Raw genomic sequence first — 22,106 nt, forward strand, 5'->3', positions numbered from 1 at the left:
AATTCAGTTGTTAAAAAAAAACACATTACATGTTACATTTGTATGAAGAACAAAATAAAATATATCCAGTGATGTGAGGCTTGTTCATGATTCTGAAAAGGTAAGCTTTCAGAGTGGGCCCCCAGCTTCACTGCAGCATCAACACACACCACCTCCTCTTTAATTGAATGCTACAAGCAAAGAAAGCATTTAGCTGCAACTTAATATCAGATGCATTTTGTCTCAATATGTGTGTGAGAGCCTGAGAGTGCATGGCCTGAGGTGGTGGCTCCTGGGTTTCCAGTGAAAAATACAATCACCTCCTACCACCGCATTCCACAGCGCTTACTGAGGACTGCAATGTACAGGGAGTTGGATGAGAACCCAGGATCAGCATGCTGCTACTAGAAGATAATTACAATGACATTCAGACAATCCTATGCAAATTAAAGCAGCTGTGGGTACATTATGTGTGGTGGCTTGTGGTGGCTGAGGCCTGGATGAACCTCTTTACCAATGTGGACTCGGCAAAAAACACAGTGCTGTTTTGAACTGTTTGAGGACAGCTGCGCCATAATTGTTGGATCAAGATGAAGTTTGCGGGTTATTTCATCCTGCTGACCTGTGCGGTTCATGCCCACCTGGTGATAAAAAGGCAAACCTGCCCGGAGGTGTGCGATGCACCTCGCTGCCCCGTCCCGCCCCAGGCCTGTTACTACGGGCGGGTGAAGGACGGCTGCGGCTGCTGCGTGGTGTGTGCGACCGGGGAGGGAGAGCCGTGCGGGGAGCGGAGCGACGGACCCTCCTGCGGCGAGGGGCTGCGGTGCGACTCCGCGCCCGCGAGGCGCAGCGGCCTCCGCAGCGCCTGCGTGTGCGCCTCCTCCGGCCCGGTGTGCGGCAGCGACGGCAGGACCTACCCCAGCATCTGCCGCCTGGCAGCCGAGAACAAGAGAGCGGAGCTCGGCGAGACCCCGCCGGTCATTCTGCTCCACAGGGGAGAGTGTGACTCTGGTGAGTTGACTTTCTGCCTGTCTGTCTGTCTTTCTTGTTTTCCAGTTTTCTTGGTTGCTTGTTTCTTTATTGATTTATTTTTTGCGTTCTTGTTTTCTTCCTTCCTTTATTGCTTTCTTGTTTTCTTTCTTCTTTCTTTCTTTCCTTTCTTGCTTTCTTGCTCTTGTTTTTTCTTGCTTGCTTTTTCATTGTTCTTTCTTTCTTTCTTTCTTTCTTTCTTTCTTTCTTTCTTTCTTTTTGATTGAGGTAGGCTACTGATTTTACCCTTGCTGTTATTACTGCTACTACTGTTGCTGCTGCTGCTACTGCTAAAACTACTGCTAGTACAACTACTACTGCTGCTGCAAATACAGAGATTACTGCTTGTAGCCGATGGGCCTTCTGATAACAATAACCCTTATTTAGTGAGAGCTTAGCATAATTGAGTTGCAGGGCACCTTTTAAAAATGTGAAAAAAACAAATAAATAATAAATGAAGAAAAGTACCAAATACTAAAGGGCTAACACAAAGACTGAGGAAAAATAAGACTAAATTTGAAAAAACGGTCAATTGCAGCCCGCCTAAAAGAGCATTTTTCACAGCGTTTTAAAGGAAAGCACTAAATTAGCAAGTGGCTCCGGAGTCTTGAAAACTCCATTAGCCTTATTAGTCTTCAGCTCCTACTGGAAAATTACCAAAACTTGCTGCTGCTCCGAGGAACTCAGAGCTTCCCAGAGACAAACAGATAGCTCTCTAGCACCAGCAAACAGCCCCCCGGTTGACAACAATTCATCCAGTGGGCTCTCATCTGAAAAGGTTTTCATCATGTCTCGTTTGAGCTAGTGCATGATTGTGTAACTTTCTAGCTGGGGGAGATAATTATGGGGCTCAGGAACCTATGATTATGACTCATTCTTACACTTTCATTCATTGTTATTTTGTAGTGAATGAAACACCAGTGATATAAAGGATTTTGGCATTATGCTTGGAACACACTAGGTCCCCTGCAGTGACCTGAGTGGCTGGTATAATGCTCACTTCTCAAAATTAAAAATGAATAAATAAAGTGATGACATCCATGCTGCTTTGTCCAGGCCCTGTCACTGCTTGGTTCACAGACTTCCCAGACCTCAATTGCATCTGCCACACTTCTGCTTTTTGACCAGTATCCCTGATGGGGATAACATAAAGGCAAGGCAACATAAATGTACCTCAGAGTAGCATCCACATCACTGCAGGTCATTTAGTAAGAGTGGCTCTAGGCTGGAGGTTGGACAAGACGACTTGTGACTCAAAGGCTTCTCAAATCCTGGACAGGCTCGAGAAAATGGTAAAGTACAGGGCTGCCACAACAGTTATTTTTATTGTTGATCAATCGATCACCTCTTTTCTTGATTGATCGATCAGTCATTTAGTCTAAAGATTGGCAAAAATAACAGTGAATGCCCGTCCCAACTTACTTTAATCTAAACTGATCTCTTAGAAATGCTTTCTTACGGTAAAATGTCTTTGTACTGCAAATCCCTGAATTAAAAAAAAAAAAAAATGTGAATTTCAAAAAAAATAAATGTGTTCTTAGATCAAAAAGTACAAAAAATATTCATCTTATAATGACATGAAATAGCGAGAAATAAACAAATGTTGGAAATGGTGATGCTGGAACCAAAATTTCTTGATAAAAATGTTGCATTTTTTTCTTTATAAGTGACAAACAATTATGATTCACAGTTATTGTAATCAGTTAATTTACTGTTGATCATCTAATCGATTAATTGTCTCAGCACTAGAATATATTGAATTGCACTGATCTCCTTGCACTGGTTGACGTGTGAAACACAATTTTGTTTTTATGTGACGCATAATAAATGACAAATAATAAAGAAAAAAGAAAAAGAAACACACAGTAAATGAGTAACAGTTATTATTTTGGTGCCTCGCCCTTAAGCAAGGCACTGAACCCCCAAATGTCTCAGTGGAGCTGCCCTGCAACCAAACTATAGAAGACTGAGGTGCACGCTGCTGAAAAATAGCTAGTACGCTCCATCAACATTCCCCAGATTAAAAAAAAAAAAAAAAAAAAAAAAAAATGAGATCATTTATATTTCCATGGTGTGTTGGACTTGAAGAACCCTGCTGAACACTAATCACCACCTATGCTTTTTAATTTGACTTGAGAAGCTAATAAGCCTTTCCAGAGACTGCATATGACTGTTATATTGGGTGAAAATGAAATATAACTGAAATATATATCTTCCAGGCGAGCGTGATATAGTGCACCTGCAGTCCTCTGCATATTCATGTTTAGAAGAGCAACAAGACAAAAGGCAGTCACAAATTCTCCGATGATGATGTTGAATTCTCCTGAGGGAATCCCAGCTACTCTGCAGTGCAAATATATCCTCTTCATTTTTCTCTCCTGTCCTATCCATTTTCATAATGTGCAGTTTCTTATCGGAGCCGCCCACAGAAGGACGAGAATCCATCATGCATTAGCACTGCTTTCCTAGAAAAACAGGTATGCAGCAGCTCAGAGAATACTCTGTGCCTCAGAAGGGGCCACATAATGTTTAGAGGCAGCGGTTCACAGTGAATCAATTTGGGTAACTGTGATGAGCAGCAGCGGCGTAAGGAGATTTCCTCAGCTTTAATCACAATGGAGCGTCTTCATGCCAAGAAACATTGGAATTTTGGATTCTGTGTATCTCAGCGTGTGCCTGTTGCAGAGAGTGTCGCTCATCTGCAGCGAGTTGCCTGTAAAAACGTGCAAAACTCATCCAGGCTGGACCTGGTAATGCTAACGATAAACTGAATTTGTATAGCACGACATAATTACAAAGTTAATTGCAAACAGCAAAAACACAATAAATAAAACCGCTTGTTAAAAATAATTAAAATGTCAATTATGAACCAAAAACAGGGTTACAGGTGAGTAAAACAGGAAAACAGCAACAATCAACAAAGTAAAAGCAGATTATATAAAACTTTGTCTGAGTTAGGGGGTGGAAGTGGTTTTAACCCTTTCACGCATTGTGTCCGCTTCAGTGGTAAAACATTTAAAAGCTGCCTATATTTCCATGTGATTGTAACTTTTGTATCTTATTGGCTTTTTGACCTATGACATCATAAATTCAAAATGGCAGATGGAAGGGAATATATACCAAGTACCTCTGGAATATCTCTTAAAGCAAAATAGACCTTTAGTGTTGGGTTGTATGTCTATCTCTCCATTCACTAACATGGTGCAGCATAACAGCTCGCAGAATAACACTTTGAGCACATAAATTAATGTGAATAAAGTGGATTATACCAATATAAACAACAACAACAAGTCCCAGTATCCATTTTGGTGGAAATTTACCAGCTCCCTTCTTGGTATTTCCTCATTTGAATTGGAATGTAGATCCGGCAGGCAGTGTCTGCAGGAAACCTCCACCAGGAAGAAATGACCTGATAGTACAGATAATTGAAATGACATGGAAAAAATGGGCACCGGAACGTGTTGCATTTTATACTGGCATACTCCACCTCGTTCATATTCATGAAAGTGTTATTTTTGGGAGGTGTTTTGCTATGTCAGTGAATGGAGAGATAGAAATGCAGTGTTGTGGATTAAAGGCTTAGGGGAGCACGGAGCAACTAATGACGATATGTCACCACCATGTAGACGATGCCCATGTAACAATGCAACCCAACACTACCAAAGTTCAATTTTGCTTTAAGTCTCGTTATGCTAAGAGAATCAGAGCTGAAAATAGTATTATTGAATTAAATAAGATGTCAGGCATAGGTTTATCCAGATTTTAATAACATGTTTTATGGCTGAAAATTCTGTGGAAATCATGCATGGGATATTTCCCTGTTGTGTCTTTATATGCATTCAGCTATATTGTGCACTCTTTCAGCACTTCAACACATCACTTATTTAGCTTATACATCACCTTACTATGGCCTTCCTCCAGTGTGTTACTGTGCAGTTGCACTCTGTAGGCCATTTAAATGCACCTGCTTTGGCATACCTAATAATATATAATACCTAATTAGTCATAATTAGGCATATCTGCATATCCATGCATAGTGCCTGCTACAGCTGACAAAGTTGTAGCTACTAGAGAATATAACATAGTGATAAAAAAAAAAAAACTTTTTCACATGATTTGATACTTCTGATAGGGTTAAAAAAAAAATGGCTGGCCAGAAATCAAAGCTGTGCTCACCTACAATAGCTGTCATATGACTGGAGGCAAGATTTAATGGTTCACAACACTCGCAGATGAAATAGAGAGTGGGTAGAGAGCTGTCCCTCTCCACTTTCTCTCAACTAACTTTTCAAACGCTGGCTTCCAACTTCAGGTTCAGCCTCATGCCCAAACGCCGGCTTCATACAGAGCTGTGACCTCCTTCGCAGCAGACCAGGGTGTGACCACATCATAATGTGCTAAATGAACTGCGAAGTCGCCGGGCCGAGGCTGCACCAGCCGAGATTTTTATGTAAAAATCCAGCCGTCTTATCAGTGTAAATCACCAAGTGGGGCTGCAGCAGAGAAGAGCGTCCCATCTCCACCAAGTGAGATGCTGCAGATATTTGCCTAAATGAAATTTTGGTGTCAGGTATGGCCACTGAGCGTTTCACCGTTTCTGGGTAATGAACCCCTTCAGACTTTGAAAAACTCGCGTTATCTCACACTGACACTTGGGACTGTTAATGTGCCAAGTTGTCTAATTTGGCTTTAATTAAATAAAATCTTCACATGAATTTCTAAAGCTACGAGACACCCAGAGAAGTGAAGGTAAGATAAGGACAATATGGTCCTATGACATGTGGATGTCAGCGGGTGCGTTCAGGAAGAGGATTGCCAGGATTTTATTTCATCACCTCTGTTCCCTACTGCTTAGGAAGCCAGATGATCAGGCACTAGACAAGCTGAACGTGTTGACACTCTGTATCTGAGGCTTGACTGCTACTTGATGTAAGGCGTGTGTGTGTGTGTATGTGTGTGTGTGTGTGTGTGTGTGTGTGTGTATAACTGGAAGGTTTCAGCAGTAAAGTTAGGCTGAATATCAGATTATTCAATTTAATGTCAGCTCTTCCATCCATCATTCAGCATAATGCTAAACAGCAGGGGTGTAGACACGCTTGTCAACCTTGAGAGTCCAAAAAATGCAGTGTTTTGAATGTTAGGTCAAGAACCTTGTTTACTTACTTACAAACTTTTTAAGCATATAACTGAAAATACAGTACAAAGCCTTTATCTTTTATTTACCATAGAAACTTGATGTATTGGAAATATACAGCTTCAGAAAAAAGCGTATTATATCACAATGTAGGCTTTTTATAATAATGAAAAGGGGAGGAATTTATCTCTCACATGCATGTGCATACAAGGCCTACGCATGTGCAAAATTGAAGCACATGTAAACAAATAAAGTTGTTTTCTATCAATATAAAACTTGTTTGGATACTAAGGTTATCGAGCTTGGTTGCCAAGACCTTCAAGTTGACTTGAATCTTGTTTGTTTCAGTCACATGGTGAATCATCCAAATTGCAAGCAAAGTAACGGTGGCCAAATGATGTTCAGGTTGTGAAATTTGATCAAAGTATTGGAGAAAATCAGAAAACATGAAACAAAATCTGGAGTCTCCTGGGACCTATAGGATTCATGCACTGCATTGATGTATCGATCACAAATTCTGCATATTCAGCTACATCGATCTGCTAACAAATAAATAGAATGAATTCTGCTGACTTTAGCCTGAATTGATATGAAATCTAACAGAGTAGTATGTTACAACTTTTTTTCTGGCTAGTTTTATATATATATATATATATATATATATATATATATATATATATATTTAGTAATTCTTCTGTCTATTTTTTTCTAAATATCAGAAGAAAAAGTTATAGATAGTAGCAGCAGAAGTAGAAGTAGCAGATAGTCTCACACTATTGCACATGTTGAATTAAAGAGAATATAATTTTTGCTTTGAGCTGTGACTCAAATTATGGTTTATACACTCAAATCAAATAGTTTCTTTTAAGCAAAGAAAACTGCTTCTTAAATGTAATTGCCAACCAGTTTTGAAACTAAATCCATGTTAACCCAAAGATTCATAGCCTTACTGAAAAGAAATTGCTCACATTTTCAATCATTAATTGTGTGGCGCCCTGTCTGAGTTTTTTTTTTTTTTTTTTTTTTTTTTTTTTTAATCAGTATATTGATATATTGCTGCTTGCTTATTCGTGCTACAGCAGGTACAATTTGCAAAGCTCATAAACAAGCTGCTGCTTTGTGTGCATCCATGGTTTGCTTATTTTCAAGGCCCTCACTGGCTTGGCCATCCTGTTTGAGCCTTGGGGAACAATATTTATCCACCATCAGCAGAGCCAGCTCGCCGCTTTCCAGCTGCATTCAGCCCCTGGACAGTCTATGAGTCTGTCAACAAGGGCTGAGGTCAATGTACTTATCCTTTTATTTGTTTCATTGAACATTATTACGGCAAAATAGTACTCAAAAATAGTGCCCTCTTACTGAATTATCTGGATTGGCAGTGAATGTTCTCCAATAAAGTATTTTTTTTTTTTTTTTTTGTCAAAAAAAAAGGTAAAAAGGAAAACAAGGTAAAAACAATCTGCTAAGGGGTTGAATCACATGCTTCCAGCGCAGTTTCAGCTTTATTCTAGTCTTACGTAACATTATTTTGAAATTAGTTACAGCCAAGAAACAAGGGCATGACTGGACTTCAGCACAAATGAAAAGATCTCATCTGAGGAGCACATGATTTTCACTTAATCAATGCCCAACTCAGTGCCATACTACATAACTTTTCAAGTGCAAGTGGTAATGATATGATGAATTACATGCATTATACACAATCATACAAGTTGGCATGGCCCCGCGATGTACTTCAGAGCATAGAAAGCGCTACGTTCTACCAGTAGGAATACTACTTTATTTTTTTTCTGTAGCAGTGCTTTCTGACAGGCAAAAAAATAGTTGGTGCACTGCCAAAGCAGTTCTTGGCACTAGCTGCACTGTCATTTGCATTTAAGGATGCTTCAGCAGAGATGAGTTCATTTGTGCTACTTTGCAAGCATAAATAACTTTGCAGCATCCATCAGAAAATGTGCGCTATATGAAGGCTTCAGGAGAGGAACATGTTTGTTGTGAGAGGAAGGTATATGTGAGAATCAAAGCAGTAGGCAGACAGAGGAGGAGGACTGCTTTGATGACATATTAAAGGGGGAAGAGATTGCATCGGCCCGAAGGTAACAACAAAGAGTCGTATATCCCTGGTGTCCAAAGCACATTTGGTTTTAAAGGGAACCCCAGCTGTTACAAGCCTTAACTTATGGGGCACTGACTTTACATTTTCCCCTTGCAGACTTGCACGTCTGCATTCGCCTTGTGTATGGAGCTGGTAATAACCAGTGATATAAGGTCAAAAGTTGCTGATATGCCATTGAGGCATTGACAAGTTGAATGGTGGCCAGGATGCAAAGCAATATTGGGGCACGGTGTGTTTGAAAAGTGTGTGTTTCCCACCAGTCTCTCTAGAATTGTTAACGCTTGAAATGACTCTCAGTAGGGCAACGATGTGCTGCTACCTGCCTAAAAAGTAGTCCCTGCGTCATAAATGTCACTGACATGTAAGGGATAATTGGATTATGGATTATGCCCCTCATACTGTGGCCTCTTGCCAACAATAAAATATGTGCAGAGAGAATTAATAAGGGGAGCTTTATGCTCTGAAAATAAAAAGTTTCTGCCTGCACTATCTTCATACAAGTCAGGCAGCCTAGCAACAGAGACGCTGCCAGCTGATTCAGCTAAAGTTAGTCAGCTTGAGCCACAGCGTTGTAGACTTTGTGGATTTGCTAGAAAGGGTTAAATATGCAAAAAAAAGTCTCAGCTAGCTCAGTATTGGTGTTACTGTAACATCAGAGTTAATGGCTGTAAAATCAGAAGAAATCCGTTTTTAAAAACAGCGGGCAGGATATGGTGGCTAATGTAGGCTAATGTAGTCAGGGTAACACTTGAGTTTCAGTAACTTTGTTTGTTGAGAAAAATGACTAAACCTGAACAGGACTAAGTGAGCATGACCTAATTTGAATGTAAAAACCTCCAGCCAATCAGAAAGGAGTGTTCACCCAGAGCATAGTGTAGTGGCTCTGAAAACACAGCTTCATATTTACTCACACACTCAAATGAGTCTGATTTGTCCAAGCTCTCACCATGTTTAGTGTCAATGTCATGTTATTGTTATCAATCACACATGTTCACCAACCAGAAGATCCTTTCCATCTTAGTGAAACTGCTTGAATGGAATGCTGAAAGGTCTTTTTTTTTTTGCCCAAAGTGATATATATATAAATATATGTATATAGTGGTTTAAAATAACAACATATTCACTGATCAGTGTTGTTTCCTCACAGTAACCCAACATCCAGGAAGCATGCGCTACAAGTTCAACTTCATCGCAGATGTGGTGGATAAGATTGCCCCTGCAGTGGTGCACCTCGAGCTTTTCCAAAGGTAAATCATTTCCACTGTCATCTCAGTTTGGTCTTAATTATTGTCTTACTCAAAGCAGAATCATGGGAGTGTCCTGTTTAAATACACAGTACTGTATGATTATGGCCATTGTTTTTAAATGTTTCAACTTCATTTCTGCACATTTGCTCTGTCAGATTGCGCTAAACACTACAGTGCCCATGAGCCTCATAGACAGTTACCATGGTGAAAAGACCCAGCTAATGCTGCAAAGCAGATTATCGTGTGTTCAATATCATATTGTATTCCAGATCAGTGGCTGCAATCAGTAACAAAACACTGCAGCATAGTTGCTGAGATGAAATAGAGCCAGTGCCCTGGTGTTGTTCATGCTGGCTCACTGGAAAGACTCTGGTCCACTTCAGTGGAACACAACCTTAGCTAATGTCAACAGTAACACCTGTGTTTACCTGCTATTTCAGGTCAAAATGGCTGCTGTGAAAAAGGTCGATTGGCAAGATTCACAATACGTGTCATGTTACAGTGGCCCCGGTATCATTTGCATCACAATGCATTGCAATACTCAGAAAAAATGCAGCATAGTATTATGATAAATCAGGCAACAAACTGACTCAACACAGTTTCATTCAAATTTCCAATCCAATTTATTAAAAGTGAATTAGCACAATGCTCTTGACACATTTAACGCAGTGCACTAAAATATCAATGTCATATAGCATCAAATTAAAATGAAGCGCATAAATGATGCCGATCGATACAAGAGGCTACGGAATCCATACAGTTTTGAAGAAAATAATATTTATTCTCAGCTGCATTGATTTTTTTGCACAGCTATAATTGCTGGGTGGGAGTAGAGAAGTGAACTATTTTGGGGTGAACTTGCCGCCTGTAATCACAGCTCATTCAAGACGACAAAGAAAGAAAGACAGATAAGCTACCACTGGACAGGCACCGTCTTCTTTACTGGGGTACCTTGTCATATTCACACAGCGTTTCTTTAGAAATATTAGCATATAAAACATTTAAACGTTAAAGGACCATTCCAGTGATTTTTTTTTTTTTTAATTCAGAGACTTCAAACTTTCCCCACACTAGTCTTCCGTCTCTGTAATAAAGTCATCCATATTTGTCTTGCAGCAGCGCTGTTGTGTTTTGATAAATTGAAATTGGGCGGAGGGAAAAGGTCTCCCTCCAGAAAATAGTCCCCGAGGAAATGTTTGCATTCCACAGCCAATTATCAGTTCTGTTGTTTATGAATGGAAACAAGTTTGTTTGCTGCAGAGGCAGGACATTATAAGGTGGTTGTCTCAAGACAAAAATTCTAATTTGAAAATCAAGAGATACATGATTTGCAAAATGATGTTGCACGTGAGAATGAGGATGAGTTGTCGTAAATGTGCCAGACATTGGAAAACACAGGTATGATGCTAGAAGGAAAAGTACCAATTGATAATGTGACATAATCAGTGGGAAAGGATCTACAGTGATATTAAAGAGTAAGAGAATGCAAAAATGGACCTCTGGATTAATATATCTATCTATCTGTCTGTCTGTCTGTCTTTCTAGGCTGCCGTTTTCCAATCAGGACGTGCCGGTGTCGAGTGGTTCGGGGTTCCTCGTGTCGCAGGACGGCTGGATCGTCACCAGCGCGCACGTGCTCACCAACAAGCAGCGAATCAAAGTGGAGCTGAAAAGCGGCGTGCAGTACGACGCCACCGTCAAGGACGTGGACCAGAAGATGGACATTGCACTCATCAAAATTGAGTCAGATGTGAGTGCTCGCTGGAAAGAAGCCACTCCATTTTCACTAAGCTCCCCAAGGTCCTTGGACTAAATTCTGTCTTGTGTTTCGCTCCGGCCTGGCAGCTTGTCATCAGTGGCTAACATCAAAGCACCACACAGTGTATTAATCTTCAGCAGAAAGTGGGGCAGATATTCCATGGAGAAAGTCATCAAGGGCCTTTGCCCACCAAAATTAGACTCCCCTCCTTAACATGGCCAATTTGTCGTCTGATTTCCCCTAGGGGCTATTTGGTCATGTCTTGTAAATTCAAAGCTTTTTTTTTTCCTCTTTTTCTTTTTTGTTATCACACGTGTTGCTCTGAATAAAACATTTGTCACTTACTTTGACATATTCTTACACGACCAGCTACTTTGTACGGCACGGTAGTTTCCACCCCTGACTGCCTCACCGAAACTCATGGACAAGATGATTAACATTTTCATAACTGACCTGAATACAGGAAGCCCCCACAAAAAAAGGGAAGATAACAAGAAGAAAAGGAGACTTTATTTGACAGGTACAATAAATGTCAGGGATTAGCCTTGAAATAATGTGGGAGTGGTCACAGGTATGCCATGGTTTATTTTTTTCTTTATTATACCCTATAAAGGTGCACAAACCTAAAGGTTGGCCAAAAGGCGAATGTGTCGTGACACATGGCTCCATGCCCCAGGAGATAGGGCTGCAAACTTGGCTGAGCATCACATTCCACTCCAGAGGCAAACCTGCTTCATCTCAGGATGAGGGAAGGCAGGCACGGACAAGCTGAGGCGCCGTTTGTTTTGGTTACTGAACAATTTTCAAGATGCATTTCGCTTACATGCATCGGGAAATAATCAAGGACAGCACAAAAGCAAATAACTCACTTCTGTTGTGGTCCTTGGCTTTGCAGACATAAACGAGGATAAACAGACAGCGCTCATTATGTATGTAAATTGGGTATGACAAGAAAGCATTTGAATACCTGTACCTGAGTGCGTCTACACTTGATGCGGTCGTTTTATCATTTTAATGAAGAGCAAAGATCACAGGAATTAAACAGATTTTTGTTTTGAATTCAGGGACGATGTTCCCGCTCGTCAAAACGTATAAATGTTCTCTGATTTGGGGTTATAGTGGTGCAAACGCGTCTCGTATTCAGAGCTGCTCTGGAGGCAGCAATAATCTCATCGGTTGAGTTAAACCTCAATGAGCAGCAGGAAACGTCCAACATGGATTATTCAAGACTTTTAGATTTCGTACTAAAGTTGCCAGTGGTCGATATTTCTTAACAATATGTTTGTTTACCTTTCAGGAAATTGATTTTGAAAAATTAAATGCATACATTAAAATACCTTGGTGCTACTGTAAGGCCGTGTTCACCAACTCATGCCTTCTAACATACGCACACTGTGATTTCTGTCAAGTGATAAGCAGTTCCCTGTCACAGTTAAGTCACATTTATTTATTTCAGATTCATTTGAATGTGACAAGCCCTGTGAGCCACAAATAACATTAGAATGAAGCTCAGTGAAAACAAGCAACAGGTAAGAGAGGATGCAGTGATTATAAAGCCTGCTCTCCTCTTGGTGCCAACCTGAAAAATGCAGTCTGGCCAACGAAGCCGGTGGTTCTTAAGCTTTTAGGCACAAGACTCTGCAGGACGAGGAGAATTCAGGGGGAAGGAAGAGGTGCAACGCAGGTCAAAATGAACTGAGAACCACTGACCTAAGCCCGCGGTGCCGTGGTCTCGGATTAATTGGGTGAACAAGTTTCCCACAGGTCACAACTTGGCCGTCACTAGTTTTTGTGTTCATGTGCACATGGTTGGAAATTTTGATGATAATGCAGCCAGCCACAGCAGAGCTAACAAGCATGCTGCAGCTATTTCAGAGGATATTCTTGAAACTAAATGTTAAAGCACCATGGATATCAGGAATATACAGTTTGTCTTTCTGTTTTTTTTTTTTTTTTTTTTTTTTTTTTTTTTTGTGGAGCTTGTTCACAGCTGCCATTTTTACATGAAGTAGCAGGTAAAGACAGATGTTACTAATGACAGTAATTAAAGTTGTGATCCAGTTAAGTGTAGCAGAGCCTGTCCAGTGAGCCAACATGAACAACAGCATGACCCTTGTGCTGTTAGTCCTGTTAGGCCATGGTAACAAAATGCTATAGCAAAGGCATTGTAAGAATGTATTTTAATTTTAATCCATATTTTGACCCTAGCTCCTTCTTTGCCATTCAAGTTTGCTTGTTAGCTCCGTTATTTAGCCCCGCCCACTGAGCTTTGACTCAGCCAATGAGATCATTTCTGCCTCCAGAGCCGCTCCTGCAGCCACAAAGCTGAAACGCCATTCACTCTGAAGGGAGGGGCGGATTGATACCAAAGCCTCGATACTTTGATCATGAAGTTTCCTGAGCGTCAATCCTCACATGGAAAGTGCATCAAGTGTTTTCCATAACTAAAAATTTTTATATACATTTTTTATGATATCAAACGTATATTAGATGCTGAAAAATGAGAAAACATACTTTTTTTTAGCTGTACAGGATAGGAACTACTTTTCCTTGGACCTCCCCTCTGCATTCTTCATCCACACAAAGTCACTGTTGGAGACACAGAACCAGCAGGGTAGTTGGTGCTGCTCTGATACAACAGCAGAAAGAAAATGAGGCATCATTAAGAGTTATTTCAGCCCACTAAATAACAATAGCTGCCTAAATTTTCAGTCGACTCGATATGAATAATAACCCCCGAGATGGGTCATAATTTAATTCAACAGTTATTGAACACTGTTGAAATATTTAACATGTTTTGCAATTGCTGTTGTACACAAAACATACGTCTGATATTTAGCTGTTTAATACTAATGCAAATGCTTATAAATTTAATTTTTGATTTTACACATTTCCCCATTTTAGATTCTCCTTGTCTGAATATTCAAGAGGACTTTAAAAGTATCTGTGTCAGTGTTGGTATCAAGATAAGTCCCCTTGGTATTAACTGGAATCAGATGGCAAAGAAAATGAGTGGTATTGCCTATCCCTGTCAATCTGAGATCTGAAATGATGAAGGGTTTTCAAGTCTCTCTTCTCCCTCTCTCTGTGTATGATTATGTCTTCTTGCCGATGCGTGCCTCGTCCCAGAGTCCCCTGCCCGTGCTGCATCTCGGCCAGTCGTCCGACCTGCGTCCCGGGGAGTTTGTGGTGGCGGTGGGAAGCCCCTTCTCCCTGCAGAACACCGTCACCACCGGCATCGTCAGCACCACGCAGCGCAACGGCCTGGAGCTGGGCCTCAAGGACTCCGACATGGAGTACATCCAAACAGACACCATCATCAATGTGAGTAAGCATTAATAAACATCTTCATTTTCACTCTCTCTCTCTCTCTCTCTCTCTCTCTGCTGTGCATTGCATTTTGTCTCCCTTGCCATTTGTTGTTTTAAATTAACCATGAGTAAGAAAATTCTTGTGCTGCTCTGCTGATTCACAGTACGGCAACTCCGGGGGACCGCTTGTTAACTTGGTAAGCGGATTTACAGTGCTACATTACATGTAAAGGGATAATACCATGCCATTTGCATATTTGTTATACTTATTGCTGTGCGAGCGATCTTTCTTGTTTTATTTATGACACTGAAGAGCAAGGTCGTGGCTGTGTTTTATTCAATACCCAAGGTCTCCACTCTGCATTCCTCATTTTTAATCCTACATCTGGAAAGCTTTTTTGAGTGCAGTATCTAAATATTCTTATGGGGCTGTCTTACTTGTGCTTGTTGATTAAGGAAAAAAACATGGAAAAAAATGAATATTACAGCTTCTCCCTTGGGTGTCCTTGTGAAGTTTAAGGCTAAGCCTGCCTCACAATATTTTAGGACTTGGGCTTATATGATTTTGAAGGCCTTTGCATTGTTACTATGTATTCAAAACATACAGATGGCACATTCATTTATTTATGAAGGTTGTGGCCTCCAGCTTTGTCTTCTAAAAATACAGCTCTTTCTAAAGGAGAACAGTTGCCCTAGGTACATTTTATTAGTTGCCCTTCACAGTGAAAATGTAGATGAGTTATTATAATAACTAAGACTGATGTATTTTTATTGTAGTGCTGATGGGGGGGGAGAAAGAACACTTAATAGACGATAAGTTATGGGAATTGGAACGTAACTCAAAGCCATTGCTTCTCTTTGTATAGCTGAGACAAAACTGTAATAACAGTGAAACACTTTACTTACGGATGTCCTTCCACTCACTGTGTTTAACAGGACGGGGATGTGATAGGCATAAATACACTGAAGGTGACTGCAGGGATCTCCTTCGCCATTCCCGTCAACAGGATACGGCAGTTCCTTGCTGAATCCTACGACAGACAAGTCAACGGTTAGCAGGATCACACATTTCATCAGTGTTGCTGACTCCCTCACGAATTTGATCACTTGGGTAGGCCGATGGGGCAAAAACTGTCTTGCAGCATACCTGTCAACGCTGCCAATAATTACCTCTTAACACAGTATAAAAATAGGCGTTGAAGCAGTTCTGTTTCCCGTGTCATCACGTCCTCAATCACTTCAGCCAACGATAGGCCTAGAGCTGATGAGGCACGCAAGAAATTTGCTGCAAATATTGTGTCACTGAAAACAAATTGTCAGTGGGAAGTCGGATCTGGCCAAACACTCGATCAGAGAGCAAGCTTTGCAAACAGTGCGTAAAGATCAACCAATCAGAGATGGGAAAATGGATCAGATGACGTGCCCTCAAGCAAAAAAATATTTCCCCTGTACAAATTCCCTGTACCTGTATTAATTTTGGTGCAAACAGGCCTATTTTTGAGAAGCTGTTACTGTTACTGATACTATGAGCACAGATCTCCCACTAATCTAATCTACTAGTCCAAGATGAACTACAATAACAAACAACTAGAAAATGATAGCCGCTTATACATGTTATGAAGCGGCAGTGGATGAACTTGATAGCATTATTAAGTTATTAGCTTTGCAGTAAAAGAAAAAAAACTAGTCCCAGATGACAGCCATGGCAGCAGTGTCTGTTATTACATCCAAATGTGTTAGTTCGTATTTTCCCCTGCCCAGTCACTCATAGTATTTACCCATCGCTTGCAAATTTTGCCATGATTTGCCCCTGTATCATCAGCTTTATGCTTGCATTTCTCTACATAGCATGCCCTGTCAGCCCTCTACATCACACTTGGCTGCAGTCACTATCTACATCACTTGCTTGTTAATATAACATAGCATTTTAACACGCTCCCAAATATGTGTAGGCGCACAAGAAATGCAAATATAAGGAATATCACTGGCTAAAGTGTCTGGAGACACTTTAGAGACAAAAGGGCAGCTCTTCAATTCCTCCTCAGTACATATTTTTACACCGTGTTAAGAGGAAATAAATGGCTGTGTCTACCAGTATTTTGCAAAATAGTTTTTGTCCCAGTGGCCTTCTGTAGCTCCCAGCTTTCTAAGCATATGATGATTTTGCTTCGTTCACTTTAGGAAAGGCGCAGCCAAAAAAGAAATATATGGGAGTCCGGATGCTGCAACTCTCGCCATCGTGAGTAAACACCTGAAGAGTTCATTCCAAAACACTGTGTATTCATTTTAGAGAGAAAAAAAAAATGGCCATCATTACATTTTTTGTGAAGACTTTAGTGGACGTGCATGGAGAGGCTTTATCCTCCCATCAGAAGCTCAGATTAAACTTTTCTGACAGTATGATCACCAAACATCAGAGAATAATATTCAGTCTAATATCATGCCATTAATCACACAGTTTACCCATAAAGGATTCAGCTTTCTCAGATTTTTGCGTAATGTTTTGTTATATCAGGCTCTGATAGTGATAACTGTATCCTGACAATGTGTTTATGATGCATTTTTAATGTCTAACAAAGCCTTAGGAGTGCCTCATGCACAATACTGTGAATATTCCTAAATTGCACAGGGCCCAGGCTGTAAAAGTGTCATCATTCTGTTACCGTTGGACTTCAGTTACAGAAACAGTGTTTTGAGAGCCTCTTGCTTCCTTACTGCGATGTATTTCCTGTTGAAACAGGTTGTCATGGCAGGTCTTAAGACAGCGGGCAATCATTCAAAATTGCAGACAGAATGTGAGTTCAGTCACGGATAAAGAGACAGTTTCATTTGATGGGAGGAGTGTGATCGTAAAACAAACAACAAAAAAAAAGTGATGGTTTTATTGGTTGAAATTATTGTTGAGGCCCAGTGTTCAGCATGAGAGTTGGATTTTGACTGAAAAATACAAAGAATGGGGAAAAAATACTTAGTTTCTTGATATTTATTGTTAAACAGGTAAATATTCTGATATGGAAATCCCCGTGTTCTTCTCTCCGGCTCCAGTTTAGTCCGAGATCTCAAAGACCGAGAGAGGGATTTTCCAGATGTGAGCTCTGGGGTTTATGTTCACGAGGTGATACCTGGAACTCCTGCATCCAGGTAACAGTCAAGTGAAAACACTATACTGATACTCAGGTTAGACCCATATATTGGGCCAGTATTGGTCCTTCATTAAAGATCAAGTGGGAGCCAGCCAGTGTCATCCACATATGATCAATACTACTAGTCAATGAAACAAACTTAACCTGAATTGATTTCATTGTGATACTTTGTAATGCAAGTGTGCATGTTTCGTTGGTTTTGCTATTATTATGAGTTTCGGAGGTCTAAATGCTGTTTCAGAGGCTTTTCCTACATGACAGGATTAACATTCATTATGCTTTTGCAATTTTTTTTAAAAAAAAAGAAAATGTGTTTTTTAAAGTGGATGTTAGCACAGGACATAACTCAGTGACAAATCATTCAACAGTGTAAACCAACAGGACTCCAGTAAGGAAGAGAACCACAATGTAATGATTTTAATGGGACAGTGGAGAAGCAGGATTGCTCACTACTAAAGACACACTGGTTTCCAGGTCTTCAAAGTAATACGAATTAATTTTATGGGGCCTGAATATCACATAAATTGTCTATTCGTTGTTTAAACCCACAATAATAACATCCATATTGGCTTTTAACAACCCATCGGTCTCAACCTAATTGCTATATCAGCTGTTAATCTCAACAACATACTAACCCAAATTTTGACCCCTGTGCACTGTGTGTGTGTGTGTGTGTGTGTGTGTGTGTGTGTGTGTGTGTGTGTGTGTGTGTGTGTGTTTGTGTGTGTATTAAATATATCCTGCTGTATCCTGTTCCCCCCTCTTGGCCTGATATTCAAATAAGATAGCCCATCGATGAAGGAGCTTTTTGTTAGGTGTTACCTGAAGCTAATCAGTATGATGCACAGCACAACGTTGTTTAGCCACAAGGTTTTGCAAAATGTAACAGCAGCACTGTGAATCGTGTGTTTGTAGGCCTCTGGATATTTTCAAAGGCGTAGAGTAAGAGCATCCCTGCGGTTCTCAAGGCTGCAGATTGAACTGTGGTCCAGTTGCTCATTATACTCGTGCTTCCCACAGGCAAAGCTCTGACATCTTTCTCTTCATGTAGACAGGCTCTCTCTCGGACTCCTTACGCTCACTATATTCCTAATAGCCCACCGCTGTCCCCCGTGACATTGAAGCCTGAAGCCTTGAACAGCACAGAGCAGGGCTCTCACACACAACCAGATGCATGACAGAGGATGTCAATTTACTGTGATAACACCGAATTGTCCTGCCTTTTTCCACTTACACGAGGTCTTGCACTCTTCTCTGCTGGTTGGTGAAACGATCATTTAAAGGAACAGTTCACACAAAACACAAAATTGGAAGATATTTTCCCATTTACCCTAAGTGCAATCTATCCATTCAGACATGTGGGTGTTGGTTGTTTTGTTGGTTGTTGGGAATGATTTCCTGCCGAACAACATCAGCAAACCGTGTCTGTCCACCTCTAATTCGTAGTCCTTGGTGGTGGATATGCACAGTTTGATCCTGTTCTTTTGCAGGAAATAGTTCCCAACAAAACTCTTTGCCCGCAAGAGCTGTGAATTATACCAGACATCAGTGTCATCATTTTTGGACAGAGCTGCTGCTGTTGATGTACCTATACACTTTTGATCCCCGCAAAATGATACCCATCCAGCCCCAGTGTATTGCTGTGAAGGGAGACAGATTGGAAACCTTGCCAAATCACACAGTAAGTGTCTGGGTGGATAGATTACACTAGGGTTAGAAGAGGCGGGTGGGGGACAAGAGGATCTTTGGGAACTATTTTCTGATGAAGAACAATGGCAATCTATCTATGTGCCTCTACTCTTTGGGGGCAGATAGAGGCAGTTTGCCAAAGTGAGAAAGACTTGAAACATCACCAAGTCACAAAAACTGGATGGATGGATTACGTAAGAATCCAGGGAGAATATCTTTTTCCTTTTTTTTTTTTTTTTTTTTTTAAATTTTTAAATCTATTTTGGGTGTGCTGTTCCTTTATTCCTTTGTTCCTTTTGCATGCATTGTCAGTCAGCCTATCTAAGATCATCAGCTACAATAAATGCTTCAAATATAAATGTCAATGCAGTGCGGCAGGCTGCATTGTAAGGTCAAGACGTCACCGTTTCTTTTGTTTACCCTGCCTCTTGGAGGGAAAAGAACCTGCAACAGGAGACCTGTCTAAAGGTCAATGATGTTTTCCTTAGGGTGTGAGGTCTACCCGGCCGACTTGGGTCTAGCGCTAGCGAGGCTTTATGTGTATGATGTACGGTGTCGTTTGCTCCACAGCGCTGGCATGATCAATCATGATGTGATCATCAGCATCAACGGGCAGCCGATCCGCACCACACGGGACGTGAGCGAAGCCATCCAGACCGGCTCCACTTTTTCTGTGGTGGTGCGACGAAACGACAGGGAAGTGACATTGACCCTCGTTCCTGAGGAGATTGACTGATGCATGAGTAGGTTTAAGTCAGCTGGCCGGAAAGATACACCCTTTAACACTTTAACAGTAGCACATATAGCTATTGATCACCTGCTTTCCTGGGTTCCGTTTGGTTGTTTGTTGATGTAGTTTTTATGTTCCTTCGGATCACTAAACAAACGTCACAGATTTGCCACCACATGCACATTCTTACAGTGGGCTCACCTACAATGGAGTCTGATATTAGAAAATATTTCGGCACTCTAACTCATCAACGGTAAAAATCTGGTTCAGTTCCTCAGAATTGGAGATCAAGGGCTTCTTGTGTCAACATTCCTCAATCACACAGAGAGAAACCCATTATAGGGGATGTGAAGATGCCAAATCCTCTAGTGTCACATTCTTCAGGCTGCAAGACACGTTATGGCTTGCGTAAGTGTTCACAATCACAGACCCTGTTTCACAAACAAGTTGGCTTTCTAGCTAGATCTGTATACTGCATACTGTATACACCTACTCTGCACTAAAAGCAACAAGTTTGGGCCCTTTCTCTGGCATTCTGGGAAATGCAGAAAATCACCAACTGAAGCGGAAGTAGACTGAAGCAGGTTGAGGAAAAGTGCGAGCACCAAAAAAGTAAATTACAGTGCTTCTTAAAATAACACCTGGGATGCAGTAAGCATGACAGATTGACGATAAATAAGATTGTAAGAGGATTTGAGGGTGTATTTTTCCTTTAAACTGATGCACGTAAGCTCTGTGACTGTGTATATTTACCCATTCAGTCCAAACAGTAGTGTGTGTGTGTAATATTTTAAGCAAACAGTACTGAATACTTTTCTTTGTGCCAGGATACACAATTATGGAGATGACAGCAGGTCTAACTGCAAAGCTGTGTGCTCCAAGTACAGATTTGGATTGGGCATTTACCTTTTTTGTCATTGGTGAAGATATACATGTGTATAAATGTAATAAAACACACTACTTGAAATGAACCTCCTCTTCATGTTGTTGGACATGCACCGGCACACTGGAGGGACTGAAGGAGCTCGACAGTTTGCCAAATCATTTCAATCTTTTAGTTCAAGCCAATATCGCAATCTAATTAGTGTAGACAACAATCTCTTCCATTGATATGCTATCACCTCATGTCAGTCGGCACCCATTAAAGGAGTGGTTCACTCAAAATACAATATAATCCATAGCAACAGCTCCTTCCAAAAGCAACATGGATAACCGAAATAATCCACAGCCCTCTGAGACAAAGATTTCTGGTGGAAACTTTCCTGCTGAAGAACACCAGTAAATTGCATCTGTCTGCCACAAATTCGTGCACGTTGGGGGTGGATTGATACAGTTTGCTGGTATATTTTTGACCATTTGGGCTACAAAAAACAACACCCCTTCAGCCTCATTGTATAGCATGTTCCAGTGATGACATGTTTTGATAAGTCAGTCCGGAAGATACTTATTCCATGCTTTTTTTTTTAAACCTTGAGAAAAAGTTGCTGAAAAAGTCTTATGATGATCTCCATAAACCAATGCACTTTTTACCCTTAGAGGCAGTTAATAAAGTCAGAAAGCTAATGCTAGGCTGAAACAAACTATAAAAAACTAAATCAATTGGACATCACATCACCACCAGCCCACTCTATATGTCCTGCATAACTGATACTTGTGTTATAAACAGTTATCAAATACCAAAAATTGGATTCAGGACAAACAGGAGATACAGCTATAGAACAAAGTGCAGGGAGCAGCAGAGCAAGAATGTGAGTTAATGGACTTGGCACAATGACATCTTATTCTTCTAACATCCGCACATAAGTTTAAATTTCTACACGATAAAAGCATTGGAAATCTTTGCAAAGACTACAAACTGTAACTCTCTATTTGGGCTGAGAGAGAGAACCTGGAAACCCTGCCAAGTCACACTAACTGTTTGAACAGATAGATTGTACTGGGAGTAACCAGGACATATTTTGGGTGAACT

At 40.7% G+C, this 22,106-nt stretch overlaps 1 protein-coding gene across 1 annotated transcript; it reads left to right on the forward strand.

Moving 5' to 3' along the window:
* The first annotated feature begins 569 nt into the window (after window positions 1–569).
* On the forward strand, window positions 570–20,783 carry htra4 (HtrA serine peptidase 4). The gene is made up of 9 exons (XM_030059182.1): window positions 570–990; window positions 9,406–9,505; window positions 11,051–11,255; window positions 14,394–14,588; window positions 14,740–14,772; window positions 15,512–15,626; window positions 16,757–16,814; window positions 17,621–17,716; window positions 19,978–20,783. Exons 1-9 carry the CDS (start codon window positions 570–572, stop codon window positions 20,141–20,143), a joined length of 1,389 nt encoding a protein of 462 aa, XP_029915042.1. The 3' UTR covers window positions 20,144–20,783.
* The last annotated feature ends 1,323 nt before the right edge of the window (window positions 20,784–22,106 follow it).

Source organism: Myripristis murdjan, chromosome 9, assembly GCF_902150065.1.
Source record: "Myripristis murdjan chromosome 9, fMyrMur1.1, whole genome shotgun sequence".
Lineage (NCBI taxonomy): Eukaryota > Metazoa > Chordata > Actinopteri > Holocentriformes > Holocentridae > Myripristis > Myripristis murdjan.